This window comes from Cydia amplana, chromosome 13 (assembly GCF_948474715.1).
Source record: "Cydia amplana chromosome 13, ilCydAmpl1.1, whole genome shotgun sequence".
Classification (NCBI taxonomy): Eukaryota; Metazoa; Arthropoda; class Insecta; order Lepidoptera; family Tortricidae; genus Cydia; species Cydia amplana.
Genome location: NC_086081.1, coordinates 5,072,325 through 5,088,880, shown reverse-complemented (window position 1 = coordinate 5,088,880; position 16,556 = coordinate 5,072,325). Strand labels below are relative to the sequence as shown.

Genomic DNA, 16,556 nt, shown 5'->3' with positions numbered 1-16,556 from the left:
GGAAACATTATTGGTAATAAACTATCGTACTTAAACAGGACTAGTAAGAGGGTAGACTTTCACAGTTTCACTGCCTTGCTAAACATCGTCGTTTATTTCTTGCAGTCTCTATCGAGACCATTTATGGCCTATAAAGAACGACATATCTTTTATTGATGAATAAAACGGATTTAATTAAAACACGTTCAACATTATTAGTATTGACAGTTTTAGATTTAGGACCTTTCTTCTACATTAAAGGTGTCTGAATTACACCTATTTACTGCTCATTGCAGCGTAAGAGCAGCCCACAGACAGTGTAATCTATTTTAAATTGATGGAAGGTCATGAGCTCACCGGGTGCGTTCTGTTCTACGCATTTAACAGCTTGCTAGCGGGGAAATTCATCTGGAAAACACTGGCCGCTTATAAACAAATCGCAGGAATCGGTGTCGAGTTGTTTTTGAGTTTCGAAAATGGAATGCTTTTCTCTTTCGTTTCGTTGTTTGTGTAAGTTATGGGTAATTTTACAATATTTACGACCGTGTTATGTTGTTTCAGTGTGTAAGCATGTGTTACCAAAAAGTAAAAAAAAAGAACAATGGTCTGGAACTCAACACTCGGCGCGCAACTATATACTTTTTAAATTTATTTGCCGGGTTTGTTTGCTAAGCTATAGTATGACAAAAAAGAGTAGAAATTTAAAAGCGGCAACACTGTAGTGTCGTCCCGTTTTACTTACAATGATCTGAAAAGGACGACACTACAGTATTGACACTTTTTAATTTTTATACTTTTCTGCCAGACTCTTATGTGGGCTCACAAAAGCTTTTTAATTCTAAAAACACACGCTTTGTCAGTATTCGATAGCCCAACAAAAGTGTGCCCTAGAAAATGTATATTTGTCTGTTGTCTATGTATACATCAACATTGTCTGTGGTTACATAGTGCGCATTGGGCGTTGTGTTGGCGATTATATTATGAGGAATCGCGACATATGGCGCGAATGACGTCATGACGGGTCGGGATTGTGTTACATTCCATCTGCATATGGTTAACATTTTTTTAAACTTGAATAAAACATTGAGTTGAACGATATTACCTAGACTTAAAACTTCAGAAGAAAATTCTAATTCAGAATTTTAATGCGATTCTGAAGTGACAATTTGCTATTTGTTCCAAATTTTTTCAATTTGTGACGGGGTTAGCAGAAATGACTACTAGACAGAGACACATATTGCCCACGAGAAAGGCTACTGTTCTCTCTCTAATTGCTAGCTGGACTAGAGTTCTATTTCATATTCAATACATTTCCTCTCTAAGCAGCGATGTAAATATTATATGCCTATTGGCTAAGGAGCTGAGTAGGTACAATAAGTAAACTAGTACTTTTTGACCTTCGTCCGTAGATTAAAGATGCAATGACTTACATTAGAATATCTACTTATTACATGCAGTTGGCTATCAATAGCATACTTATTTATGTCCAAAGACGGGCTAACCAAGGTCTTCAATAGATAAATAGGCATATATAAATAGTATGTCAGTAAATGCGCAAATTAAATGAGGCATACAAATACAACCTGTTTAGAGTTCATTGTTACGTCCAAACACTGAATGAAGACATTAATTGCATTAACAATACTGTGATACGACAGATCACCTATTCATTATCAACAACTTGTTAAATCGAATGAAAATGTTAAAAAGTTGTATGGGCCAGAGACTATCATAGACTCATAGCACATTTTATACCTCAAAAGCGAAATTGTGACTAGGTTGCATTCGGAAACAAGATTAGCGGTATGGTTTTGGGTATCGGCGTTTCTATCCAGAAGCAAAAGAGGTGTGAAACGTTTTCAACATTTATTTGCCCTTTTGGGTTAAGGAGACAGTAAGCCATAGCAATGACTTTGTAATTCATAATATTTACGGCTATATCATAAGGTTTTTTTACAGGCAACGTGTGTATCTGTGTATTAATTTTCTTGGATCATAAATCATAATATAGGTAGGGTAAAGGCACCAGTAGTCAGCCTTATAACGACTTTTTTAAGTTTGAACGTTCGGCATTTCTACAGGATTAGTCGGATAATTAAACAAATGTCATGGTTAGATCAAATTGTTTATCATAGTTTTAAAACAAAATATTTAAAAAAATAACAATCCTCTTTATAATATCTCTAATTAAGTTTAAACAAAAAGTGGCACTTTTCTCCAGTAGTCAGCCTCCAAAATCCAGTAAGCAGCCTCTGAGTACCCAGTACTCAGCCTATATAAACTATTCATAATAATTAGATCAAAATCACTAATATTTATATCAAAATCAACGATATTATAATATTTATTTTTTCTTTATAATTTTTGTTATCGTTATTGTAGTTAGTTGTAGTTTTTAATTTTAGTTTATAATTTTTTGCATACCTATATCAAAATCAACGATGTTATACAAATATCTATTTTTTATTACTATTTTAGTTTTTGTTATTGTAGTTAGTTGTAGTTTTTGCGCTGGTGGCCTAGCGGTAAGAGCGTGCGACTTGCAATCCGGAGGTCGCGGGTTCAAACCCCAGCTCGTACCAATGAGTTTTTCGGAACTTATGTACGAAATATCATTTGATATTTACCAGTCGCTTTTCGGTGAAGGAAAACATCGTGAGGAAACCGGACTAATCCCAATAAGGCCTAGTTTACCCTCTGGGTTGGAAGGTCAGATGGCAGTCGCTTTCGTAAAAAGTAGTGCCTATGCCAATTCCTGGGATTAGTTGCCAAGCGGACCCCAGGCTCCCATGAGCCGTGGCAAAATGTCGGGACAACGCGAGGAAGATGATGAGTTAGTTGTAGTTTTTAATTTTAGTTTATAATTTTTTTGCATATATATGTATTACTTACCTACTTGTTTACTTATTTAATTTAAAAAAATCTTATAGGTACAATTCTTATGACACGAAATTTGTTGGCCATAGATACTTAATTAACTAACACTATTCTTGCAAACTAAGAATCGCAATTATTTTCTAATAATTAATCCGTCAAAAATTAATGAGGTAAATCAGGTAATATATAATTATGTTCCTATAGTAGGTATTCGGTAAAAAATAATTAATCGAGTCTAATGCAGATCTAATTATCATTAATAAACAAAGTCATATACCGACCAGGAAAAAGCAAAATGATAGTTATGTATAGTTAACGTCAAAAATATATATACACTTTTGAACCTTATTTCAATGAGATAGGGTTTAAAAATGTGGACATATTTTTGGCAGCGACGTACCAAGCAAGGTCAATGGCTGAGTACTGGATCCGCGAAACCCAGTGTCCAGCCGCATTAAAACGTTATTTCAAATGCGGCTGACTACTGGGTTTTACTTTAAATTGACTAGGGCATGCCTAACTAAATTTGAAAATTTTAATTTAACGGTCCTAACGGTCGCTTTGGCTCGAAAATAATAAAATAAACGAATAATCCAAAGGTCAGCCGTGGGGGGCTGGGTACTGGATTCTTTGGAAAAAAGTGTTATCCAGTGGCCAGCCCCCTCAATTTATAAGTGAAATATTGATATTTTCATTCAAATGTAATGCAATTTAATAGATAAACTAATAAATAAACCAATCATTAACAAAAACAACAACTTTTAACATTAAAACATAGTTTTTATTGGCTGTTAAGAGAACACCACGTGCAGTAAAAAATATGGCGGACATGACACTATTGCACTCGTCGACAAACAGCACCTGTATGAACGAGTATATTTCTTCCCCCCGTTCCCTCACCGCACCTGTCGTGTGACGTATTAACCAATAAGGAATCAAAGCTCCTATTTGAGTACTCGTGATTTGTTTAAACGAATATACCAGATATATATGACCAATAAACGACTCAAAAGGCTGACCACTGGTACCTGGCTGGCCACTGGTGCCGTTACCCTAGTCCAAGTCAGTCCAAAGTGTAGTCAAATTGTACACAGGTTTAGCTGCAACGCAACTATTCCTTTTTTCTTGTGTTTATTGGATTATCTGAACTACGTGAATGCAAATTGCGTTACCCTAGGCATTTATTGCTACCGATCTTTCTCTGTTAGTTTGCATGCAGGCTATTAAGTCTTGTTTCAATAGAAATATTCTGCCCCACATGAAACCCGCTGATAAAAATCGCTACCGGTGTGGCGTGCTTAGTGCTACGTTCGTTGCACTGCACTGCAATTACTCGAGCGTGTAATTGGCCGCTCCCCTTATTGTGGCTGTTATCAATGACCGCTGGTAATCAAAACTTGTGCATATAAGCTGACATCAATTTAGTCTTGGGTTTAAAATACAGGACCTTATGACTCATGACAGAAATGTTTATATCTTTAGGTGTAGCCAGAAAAATTAAAATGCAGGAGCATTAGAGAAAAGTTTTTTCGAATTGTTTTGGAACGTTACCTACTGATACAATATTATGCTAGGATCATTCTGCCAATGAAGAGACAACAGCATATGGAAAATAGCACAAAATAGAAAATGTATACGTAGTTATACAGATATATGGCTTGATACGGGTTTATTTTATGTCACACATGGAGTTTAAAAAAACATATGAGATAAAGAATACGCAAAGCAGGTTTTTCAATCCACAGAGGTAAGGTAACTTGCTTTCCTTTCTGTGTAGTGTAATCCTCATGGACCCAAAATATATATACCACTTTAAGATTGATTTAATTGACATATTTAACTATATACATTATGTCGTTAACTCCAATAACTCCTTAACGATCTCGTATCAACATCAGTTTAGAAAAGATTATGATTAAGTTTAACATGTAAATGATACACGTTTATGGTACCTAATAAACACCAACGGGCATGAATCTACTTAAACTAAACACAAGATATAATTGCAAATGCTAATGCAATCTTTATAAATATGGATACGTGAGTTAAGTGGTTACATAGGCAATTATAACGCTGATAGCATTTATTTTGCATGTATTATTATATACTACACTCTTAAGTACTGCTTTATTCAGAAACCGAAAATCGATCATTATGTTATGAAAGTTTTATTTTGATATTGATTTGATCAATAAGACCAAATAATTATTATGCATTATTTTGAACAGTCAAATGCGACTTCAGAGATTAGGAGCCAGCGCGAAATGTATAATAAGTACTTAAAGATCAATATATTCCGCTAATTGGCGCAAGATCTTGTAAATAGTTTTTCACGCCAGTGACCGATATTTTTACAGAATCTAAATAAAGTCAGCTATTTATTACAAATTGTTACTACTTGTTACAAAAACCACTTTCATCCGCCACTTGGGTGGCTGCTAACCATTTTGAATATACTTTAAAACCCTTTTTAAATCCTCTCAAAGTTTTTAAGTGTAATCAATATCGCTGACAGTATCTGTCGATTCCCATTACCCTGGCTACTCAACCGTGAGCACACAATAACATGTTCAACATTAAACACCCACGTATAGACTATTAGCTTTATAGCAGTCGTATAAATAGTTCTTATAAGCCTATAATGGTCCTTTTAAAGCGGGCACCGATTAACCGATGTTTGGTGTCTGATGATGATGATCTTGTTCGGTAGTAATATGAATTCTGATTTTGCATAGTTTTGGCATATTTTATAACGACCTACAAATATTTGAAAAATAATAATATTTAATTATTTGATAATCAGTTAGTTGCTCCGAGCTTCGGTGTTAATATATTGCGCTGAGAATTGTATTTTATGCAACCGTTGTTTAAGAGGGGTCAAAAAAGGCGAGTGGCGTGAGTAACAATTTGAGGCGAAGCCGAAAATTGTTAATAAAGACGCCACGAGTATTTTTGACTCAGTTAAACAACGTTGCATACAATACTTTTTCTACGACCAAACACTTACTTTGAAATAAAATTGTAAATTTAACAAATATTTTTCATGTCATCTAGTGGACTTCTACCTACGGTATCTACCTGTTTTTAGTGATTCTTGACATTCTTGTGCTATTACTGATTTTTCTTCAGGCGTAGACACTAAGTTTTTGTCTTCATCCATTTTAACTTGAAAGACACACTGGTTTTTAACACAAAAGTTAAGTTTTCATTCGACAGGCACAATAGTATTCATATTCAAGATTCACAATATTCAAGAAGTAGCAAAGAATCCTCGGTACGAGCGGGAAAAGAATGAATGAAATTAAAAAAAAAACATGTCTATGGTTCACTTATTTGTCAGATATGACATTCACACCCATAAGCGAGAGCGAGAACGATATATTTCTTTCTCGCTCTCACTTATGGGTGCGACGAACCAAGGTCGCGTTGCGGTGCGACAGTGTGTTACGACTATAAGGTTGGCAACAATGTTTTTTTAAAGTGGCCATTACACGAAGTATCGTAAAAGAGCTAAAAAGATACTGCGTGTATTCACAAATGCTTTTTTAGGGAATAGACTAAAGACTTGTCTTGACAACTTTAAGATAGGGTTTTAAAGACGTGTGCATGACCCTTTAAATGACAAATAAAAGTACGGGAGTAGAAAAAATATAAAAATGCAACCCATATTTCATTTCTCTATTTTCTTTCTTGGAAAGAAATTGCGTCACAACCAAAGTGTTTAAAGTTTCAAAGAAGTACCGATTTTTAATGTAAACGTTTCCTTTATTTTAAACATGTTTATAGTAGTTTATGCAACAGTGATATAATAAGGGTTCTTAAAATTCAAGGGTCGAAGTTACAAAACGAGACATAGTCGAGTTTTGTAAAAAAAGACCCGAGAATTTTAAGAACCAATTATGAGCTGTTGCATACATTACTTTTTCTATGACAGCTGCAGCAGAAAAAAAAAAAAAAAAAAAAAAAGAGTTATTATTAAAAAAAAAAGAGTTATTATTTAAAAAAAATTGAGTTATTATTAAAAAAAAAAAGAGTTATTATTGTAAATGAAAACATACCTCTTTCAATCAAGATGATCGGAACTTGTATCTTTAAAAAAAATAAAGCAGTTGTATTATACTCATAAGATGACTGCTAGCAGTCATCTTATGAGCCTATAGACAAAGCATTCAAATGACATTGCTTTAGATATCACTGTCAGTCATTTAATTGACACATTTAAGTGCTGGAGTAGAAAAAAGATATTAGCTATGTGTGAGAACGGTGAGCTTAAGAGTTAAGACCACCTGAGGTGCTAACAAGACAGTTAAATAACAACAACGTTATTTACGTTATATTATTAAACAACATATACCCGTCACGGGCAGCTAAATATTTACATTAAAATTTACACGAAGTTTTTTTTAATCCTAGCTGCGAAACATGATTTGATTCATTGATTTTCAGAATTCGATATTTTTTATGAGTCCCAGTAAAAGTTGTTCAATATGAGCTACCTCTACACATTTCTATCGAAGAGTATGGCTCATATTTAATAAACACCCCGTATAATAACTGTGGTTGGATGGGCAGTAGGGTTAAAGTAGACACTATACGTTTATAACTATTCCAGCCAAAGGTTAAGGGACTCTTCAGCTTTTGTACCTAAACGTTAGTGTGTTTTATCGTCCAATATATTTAGAGCCCCCATGCACCCATTTTGCACTGTTTCTTCCAAGTGGAGGTCATTGCTACAACCAAGATGCGGGTTATGTGGGTATTGTGGGTAGACTCGCGAATGCAGGGTCGTTGTCCTGACGCGTGGGAATCTCACCGCTTCTCTAGTATATGCCTGATCTTTACAATTATAGACTCGTTATGGGCTTTGGGCTAAAGATAACATCGAGCTTTCACCTCAGCCTCAGACTTAAAAATCTTGGAATGTAGAAGTTGTATAATTAGTGAGACGACTGTTTGATAAATAAGAGTGCTATTTAGTTTTGGGTTTCAAAAAAGTTTTAGGTACAAGATGCATAATGTGGAAAGAATTAGTATGCTTGTCGTGATCATTGAAGGGTAATTCTCTGAGAATATGTCTGCTTCGGGGTTGGTCCCATAATAAAAGTTGCTCAGTATAATCCCAAAACCTCCCTGGCAACGGGAATGCAGTTATTTTTGAGCCAGCCTGTATATGATATGATATTTATTTATTTCATAATATTACATTGCATTATAAATTATTATGTTAATAGTAGTTAGTAGTCTTTTAGTTGTTATTTTTAGGTTTTATGTAAATATTGTTTCATTTGTACCTTCATAATTAAATATTACTTATTTGAGTAAATACAAACGTCCATTCAGTTTGCATATATATAAGAATTAATACTATGATCGTCAAGAGTACATTATCAAATACGGGATATTCTAACAAACAATACACAGTTTAAGGTCTCATGAATTCGTCCATTTCCTAGCAGTATTTGCTTTAGTTGGGACTGAAATTCTGACACACTGGCTATGTCTTTCACACGTTTAGGTAACTTTTCATAAAGTGATGGTCCCATCACCCTGGGATCTTTTGTACATAGGGCCAGCCTTTTACGAATATTCGTGAGGCGATGAGCGTTTCGTGTGTTATAATGGTGGACTTCATCCGCTCGTTTAAATGTTTTCAAGTTTCGCTTCACATTCATCACTGTATCATGTATATGCATCGAGCATACAGTTTATATTATTTTTGATTTAAACAAATCTCGGCATGATGTATTTCTGGGAACACCCGCCATGATACGAAGAGCTTTTTTTTGTAAAATTAGCACTCTTTTACTATCCGATGAGTTACCCCAAAGGATAATGCCGTAGGATATGATGGAATGTATATAGGCATAATACACCTGCAGGAGAGTTTTTGGCGACACCAGTCTGCTAAGCTCACGCAGTGCATATATAGAGGTAGCCAACTTGTTACATACTAGCTCGACGTGAGGCTTCCATGAGAGCGTGTTATCAAGTTGGAAACCCAAGAATCTTACGAGCCTAACAACCTGGATGTCTCCACACAAAGTCAGTTGTGGGTAATTGACGGTGCGACCACTGAAGAGGATACATTTTGTTTTTTCAGTGTTCAATTTGTGACCGTTTGAGTCAAACCAAGCTTGCAACTGTTCAATGACTAGATTTAGCTTAAACTCAAGTTCACGAGTACATAATTATATGCATTCCAGGGAAAGGCATAGGAATGAAGTTTTATATTCTTGTATGTTCTCTCAATTAGCAGCCCATGCAGGTAATTTACCCGTTCTATCTTTATTGAATCTCACGAGGTTATGCTGATTGACTAATAAAATCTTATACACGCTAGCTTTTATATTTTTTCTTAGTCTTCCTTGCTCAACGAACAAATCTGAATTTGATACAGCAACATTATCAAAATAAATAAAGCTATACTAATTTATAAAAATCAATGTAAAGGAAAAGAAGGCAATGAAGACATAATCACATGCATTTACCTAAGTAGGTATGGAAATATATTGTTGTTCAAAGCCAGCTGAATTAGCTGATAGTTTACTTCAAATTAATAAATACTGGGTTTTCTATTACATTTAAATGTAAATAAAATGTTTCAAATAGATAAAAGTCGTGTAGGAAGTGCTTAGGAAAGAAAGTGCAGCACTAAATGTGAAGTCATGCTCCTCGCAACGGCACAAATGATAAAGGCCTAATCATCTAATCATAAATCTTTGAGAATGCATATTGTAATTATTGCATAGAGTTATCTACGTATTATGTATATGCAGTTTGAAAATTTAAGTAAATAAATTGGTAAATTGAGTTTGTCAAACTATCAAAAAAAACTGGTGGTGTTACTATAAAATGTAATTGTTTATCGGTAAGAAAGTTCATTTCATATTTATATTAGAAAAATAGTTGATAAGATACCTTCATATAACCGCATCTGTGTTAGCCTTATCGTATCATTTTTGTAAACGATTAGTAGGTTTGCATACGCGAACATGCCTATGTTATTCATAAAAAGCCTCTTAATTAAAATAAAAGACAAAATGCAAACTTGGCTGGTAAGCCTCTTTCAGTTGAAGCCGGCAGACATGCAAATAAGGGTAAAGCGAGGTAGGTATATGCTAATTCCAACATCTAGGCCGCACTTCCGTCGACTGATAACTTGCAAATTGCGGCACTGCAGGGCACTTGTACTTTAGTAGTTTTTTAATAGTTACAGATATTTTGAACAAGGCTTCCTTTTATATTTGGATATAAATGTGAAGGGCTGATGTGAGTGAGACCATAAGGTGGATGAGATGGAAGATAAAGATACACTGAAACAACCCCCAAGTTCGAAGCGAATGATTCTACTTACAGGTGTACAAGTTGCGGAAAGTTTCCAAAAAGTTGGAAAAGTTCTCGAAAACTTCATAGGAAACGAAGGAAACATTCATTTTGGAAATAGTAAATTGCGATTCCCATACAAAAATATAAGATATTTCCGAATTTTTCCATGTGGACACATCAGTAGGTACTTAATTGTAATAGGTAACAAAAAAAAGAACGTAATGAAATTATATCTTTCGTAGTCATCGAAATCCGTAAAAAAATATAAATAGGTGTATAATTCAATAATAATAGACCAAAAGTACCAAAACAGGAATATACAGGATGCCCAGTAATTAATGGATAACCTTCTAACCGACAGGGTACCTTAGGCTGGTCCAGAAAATGCACTTATAGGTCTAGTAAAAGTTTCGTGGCTTTCGACATACTTAATCGCACTTTTCTAAATTTGAAGTATGGTGCTAGTGCTAGTGCTATTAAAAAGACAGAAAAGTTCGATTATCTCGAAAACCACGAAACTTTTACTAGACCTATAAGTGCATTTTCTGGACCAGCCTAAGGTGCCCTGTTGGTGGTTAGATGGTTATCTATTAATTACTGGGCACCCTGAAGGTAAACCAAGCAACGAATACCTTTTTAGTAACTAAGTATAGAGATTATTGGTCATGTTTTACGGAAGTGTCTTCATAGTGTAGGTAGGTATCGAGATAGATTTAACGATATATCTCCTGATACGACCAATTTCACTCTTTAGAAAGCTAAGGCTAAACCAATTAACTGACTGGGGCATTAAGACGATATGATTTTATTAAAACCATTTAAGTGTTTGGTAATCAAAACGGTTTGTAATTGCTATTAACCGTTGGGATTGGGCACGCGAACGTAAGGTCATGCTAACACACGCAATGCTGAAAATTATTGGTATTGGTTTATACGATTGGGTAGTTAGAGTAATTGATATATTTAAACCTATATTTTATCGATTCAAAATGTAGAATTGGGTTAAGCAACTTTTTCTTGTCACGCGTTGCTATGGTTGCGGTCTCCTGAGTCACTCTTAAAATTCTAGGTTTTTCGTATTTAAATGAACACAACTCGCATTTTATGGTACATAGTTATAAGACCTTTCCATAATGGGACATCTACTGAGCATGTTAGTAGAACATGGTACAGCAGTTCTTCTAACAATCTATGCTACTATTGCCTCCTCGCTGATGGGACAGAATAACAACAAGAAATAGTTGATTGGCCCAATTAAGAAACAAAATTAAGGTATACATAATTATGATTAAATGAAAAACAGGCTATAAAAAAAATCCCAGGAAAACATCTCTGATTGATCTGCTTCTGCTTGATACTTACAACTTTAAGAAATACAATAGATTTCTAGATTTTCTAGTAAATTCAGTCACGAAAAGAGGCGAGTTTTACGCAAGCTCTTTGACAAGCTTTTTAACGGATGAAACAGTCGGAGTGGTCTAGAGGTCCTCCATTGCTGGCAAATGGCCCTCTGTAGAAAAACAAAAGCTACTGAATTAAATAAAAAAACTGCATAATGACCAATGCTGACGTCAATTATGTCCATAGATAATACAAAGCTCATTGAGTATTCATCAGACACTGCATCGGCATGGGCGTGCGGCGTGTGCCAGTCCCACCGCAAGACCCCCGTGCATAACAATGGCTGACAAACGTTTTACGCAAATCACGCACATTAATTGATAAAATAGAAAGTTACTATGACTTCAAAATGGTAATTATTTCATTTCAAATCAATCTCTTGTTTTTAACCAGGGATGTTGCGAATATCCACATCCGCATCCGCAACCGCGGAACTTCCGCATTATTTTCAACATCCGCATCCGCATCCGCATAAAATCGATGCGGATTTAATGCGGATGCGGATGTGGAACAGGTCGGTACAGGAACGTCTTAGCATCGGCGTACGTGCTAGACTGCTAGGTAATTTAGTCACCTATTATTAGAAATGAGCAGTCAAGCGTGAGTGGGACTTAATGTACGGAACCCTTGGAACGCGAGTTCGGCTCGCACTTGGCCGGTTTTTTGAAATAAAAATTATTAAAATGTAATATTTGACGTTTTTTATGGTACTATCTTGACATCCGCATCCGCATCCGCGGATGTGAGCCTTTAAAAATCCGCATCCGCATCCGCATCCGCGGATGTCAAAAAATCGGCATCCGCAACATCCATGTTTTTAACCCCCGACACAAAAAGAGACGGGTGTTATAAGTTTAACGTGTCTGTCTGTGTATCTGTCTGTGGTATCGTAGCTCCCAAACGGATGAACCGATTTTCGTTTAGTTTTTTTTGTGTCATAGATAATTTTGTCCCGAGTGTTCTTAGCCATGTTTTATTAAAATCTGTTCAGCCGTTTGAAGATCATCAGCTCTTATAATCTTATAGTCGGGGGGTTTTTAATTTTTGGTTAGTTTATTTATTACTTGCTTTTAGAACGCAAGAAATTCGCAACTATGTATTTCAGACGAACGATACCAATAAAATTTGGAGGTGGTCTTTGAGCGGAACCAAATAAATTGTGTATTGAATAACAATGGAGTCATATGCAATTGATTAACATATCAACTGCTGACCAATTAGAATAATTTTCGTAGTTACTCAGTCAGACTATAAATTGATATTTGATAGATTATGTAGGTACACTATATTATAGGTAAAAAGGTATCAAAATATATCACAAAAAAGTAAATTTTTCTCTAAAGTGTTTCATGATTGGTGCCGTTACTATGGCTACCTATATGGCAAAGTTCGCCATGTGTGTAATAAGGTGCCCATTAAATATTCGGCTATTTAAATATTGAACGCAAGGTGCCGCTGACATCTGCTTCTTCTTCTTAGCCCGTCCTGCATATCCTCTTACAAAAATCACAAAAGGAATCAGTGTACGCACCTGTCTTTCGATATTTTTCGACGCCACGTAATGTTATTTGCGAAGAGAGTGCTTTTTAGGGTTCCGTACCCAAAGGGTAAAAACGGGAGCCTATTACCTTAGTAATAGCCTGAGACGGACGGACGGACGGACGGACGGACAGCGGAGTCTTAACTCCGCTGTCCGTCCGTCCGTCCGTCCGTCCGTCCGTCTGTCACCAGGCTGTATCTCACGAACCGTGATAGCTAGACAGTTGAAATTTTCACAGATGATGTATTTCTGTTGCCGCTATAACAACAAATACTAAAAACAGAATAAAATAAAGATTTAAGTGGGGCTCCCATACAACAAACGTGATTTTTGACCGAAGTTAAGCAACGTCGGGCGGGGTCAGTACTTGAATGAGTGACCGTTTTTTTGCTTGTTTTGCTCTATTTTTTGTTGATGGTGCGGAACCCTCCGTGCGCAAGTCCGACTCGCACTTGGCCGGTTTTTTTATCCTTTATTGTGCCAATTGCGGCTTGTGGATCCAATTTGCCTGCTCACTCATTCGCAGCAGGGGAGCATCATGCGGATCGCTTATAAATTTAATGTTTCCCCTACTTTCAGACATCCAGGTCACCTGGATTGAGTCCAAAAGTTACTTGACACAAAAGTCGATTTCGCTTACAATGAACGCTGTTCTTATCAGTTTCTGTGATTCAGGGATGACTTCATGTATTTGCCTACACATTCTTATCCAACGACTGCAATAAAAATACCTGCTTATCTGGCGGTGACCTGATGTTTGAACCGTTTTCGCATATTTTGCTATAATTTTTGCGATTGGCTAGAATAATATAGATGAAATGAAATAATTACGTGAGCTCATATTATACAAATTGTATGTAGGTACCTAACCGTATTGCATGTAAACAACGGAAAAACTAAAAACAATGTGAGAATGAAAACAATGCCTACAACGATCAATTTATTAATCCCCAGACTCCCATATTGCGAACAAGATAACTTTTTCCTATTCTTGAATACAATGGGGAGAATTCTGTAAATATTAAGTATATCTGCTTGGGAAAGGAAAGTTATGGCAATGGCTTGGCCATCAAACTGGGTGAAGGTATTCGCATATAAAATTGTTATATGGGTCTGTAAAATGTGTTTTATGGACCTTAGTAATTTTGTTTGATACCTACAACCAGCATAACAAATTTAAATTTTGGCAGATATTGCAATAAGTACCTACTTCTAATTTAATGAATATATGTTTACGCTTAGGTTTTCTCAGTCTCAGTGTTGTTTATCAAATTTCACTTGTAATACACGCTTAAACAACCGATATCAATATACGTATAGGTACATAATTAATTAGGTACAAGTTAACAATAAGTGAAATGATTTTTTAAGGTGAATTGATTATGATTAAACTAGTAGAAGAAATTTCTAATCCCATTAGAGTTCAAACAAATGAAGTTAACATTTAAATTTGTAACAATAATGATTCTTATCACTATCAGGCTGGGTTTCGCATCATTAGACTTTGTAATGATTGTTTATTTGTGTTAATAGAGTGTTGACGGGCCATTACGATTCTGATCGCGGTCAACTTGTCATATTGGATGACATTCGACACTATTTGGTCTTCGGGCCTAAAAGAGCGTTAATGAACACGAGTTCCTAAGCATTTTGAACGCTATGTGAATGGCGTTAGGGTTGAATTTACATTTAATTATCAATTTACATTTATTACTGTTTTATTAAATTTCGACACCTTTTTAAATGTCATTTTTCTACTCCAGCACTTAAATGTGTCAATTAAATGACTGACAGTGATATCTAAAGCAATGTCATTTGAATGCTTTGTCTATAGGCTCATAAGATGACTGCTAGCAGTCATCTTATGAGTATAATACAACTGCTTTATTTTTTTTAAAGGTACAAGTTCCGATCATCTTGATTGAAAGAGGTATGTTTTCATTTACAATAATAACTCTTTTTTTTTTTAAATAATAACTGAATTTTTTTTAAATAATAACTCTTTTTTTTTAATAATAACTTTTTTTTAATAATAACTCTTTTTTTTTTTAATAATAACTCTTTTTTTTTTTTTTTTTTTTTTTTTTTTTTTTTTTTTTTTTTTTTTTTTTTTTTTTTTTTTTTTTTTTTGCTGCAGCTGTCATAGAAAAAGTAATGTATGCAACAGCTCATAATTGGTTCTTAAAATTCTCGGGTCTTTTTTTACAAAACTCGACTACGTCTCGTTTTGTAACTTCGACCCTTGAATTTTAAGAACCCTTATTATATCACTGTTGCATAAACTACTATTGGCTACTTTCTGCATTTTCATTACAATATAGGTGTACATAAACCTATAATTATTTTAAATTTGAAAACTTTTCAAAATCGTTCGGTATGATGTGGCGGTAGGACGATTTTACTTTTATTTTGACTTTGACATTTCGAAACGTCATGCCGTCGTGGGTAGTTATAAACACAGCGTTTCGATGTCATAATGTGTCAAATCACAAGTGTATAGTCGCGTGCCACAACACAGGGGTGCAATTGGGGCAGGGGGTTGTAGTACGATGCGTCATCGCTACCCTCCGGAACGCACCCCCGCCAAGCCGATCGATCGGCCACTAACGCCATGCGCAAAGCCCGCCCTTTTCCCTTTATTTTTATTTTTTTCCTTATTCTCACCAGAATATTTTGATTAGCACGTTACGTTTTGTTAACTGATAACAATTTTAAGAGGCTGCATGTATGATAATTGCACTGTTCCGCAGTCGCGTAGGCGGTATTTTTGCGTATGACTGTAATGATGATGTCATAATTACACGCTCTAATTAAGTGTTTATTAGGTGGTAATGAATACTCACTGGCATTCGTTCATTATTTCTTCTTGCGAGCGAACTTGCACCGGCGCTAGTTTCTCGACGCTCTCCTCATAGTTCCCGAAGCACTTTGTGATCTTCTCATCGAACGTATTCACCAGGTCTTCAAGGGACCCGGAGAAAGTCTCCGTGAAATTGTCACCTTCCCCGTTTTGCATATTGTCTTTGCACTTCACCGGTTTAGGTTCATCGTTATCGTTTATTTTGTTGGAGTCGGTTTTCATTTTGATAATTTCACTTAAGTTTTTGATGTTGTTTATGTGGATGTCGTTGCCGTTGATGGTTTTTTGCGGGTAGTCCGCCGTGGATAGGCAGTCGTCGGCATCTTCGATTTGCGCGAGCGGCGCTTCGAACTCGAGTTCGGCCATCCTGCCCGTAGCCGCTTCTCGCATGACCATACGTCCACCCGCGCCGAGTTCCGCGCGAACACTAACGTCAGTGTATAACACTGCTACAGTTTGTGTATACGATACACTCCGACCGCGACACAATGAAGCTCGCCACCCCAATATGACCCTACTGGATTCACGAACGCGTCCTCTTCGCCAGAGGTCTGGGAAAGTCCTAGGTCTAGG

At 35.8% G+C, this 16,556-nt stretch overlaps 1 protein-coding gene across 1 annotated transcript in view; it reads right to left on the bottom strand.

Moving 5' to 3' along the window:
- LOC134653421 (fasciculation and elongation protein zeta-2) overlaps positions 1 to 16,476 on the bottom strand; it is a 66,202-nt gene extending 49,726 nt beyond the window's left edge. Inside the window, exon 1 of the mRNA XM_063508782.1 lies at positions 15,967 to 16,476. Coding sequence (XP_063364852.1) covers positions 15,967 to 16,379 — 413 coding nt within the window. The 5' untranslated portion in view covers positions 16,380 to 16,476. The remainder of the gene's footprint in view (positions 1 to 15,966) is intronic.
- Positions 16,477 to 16,556: the final 80 nt, after the last annotated feature.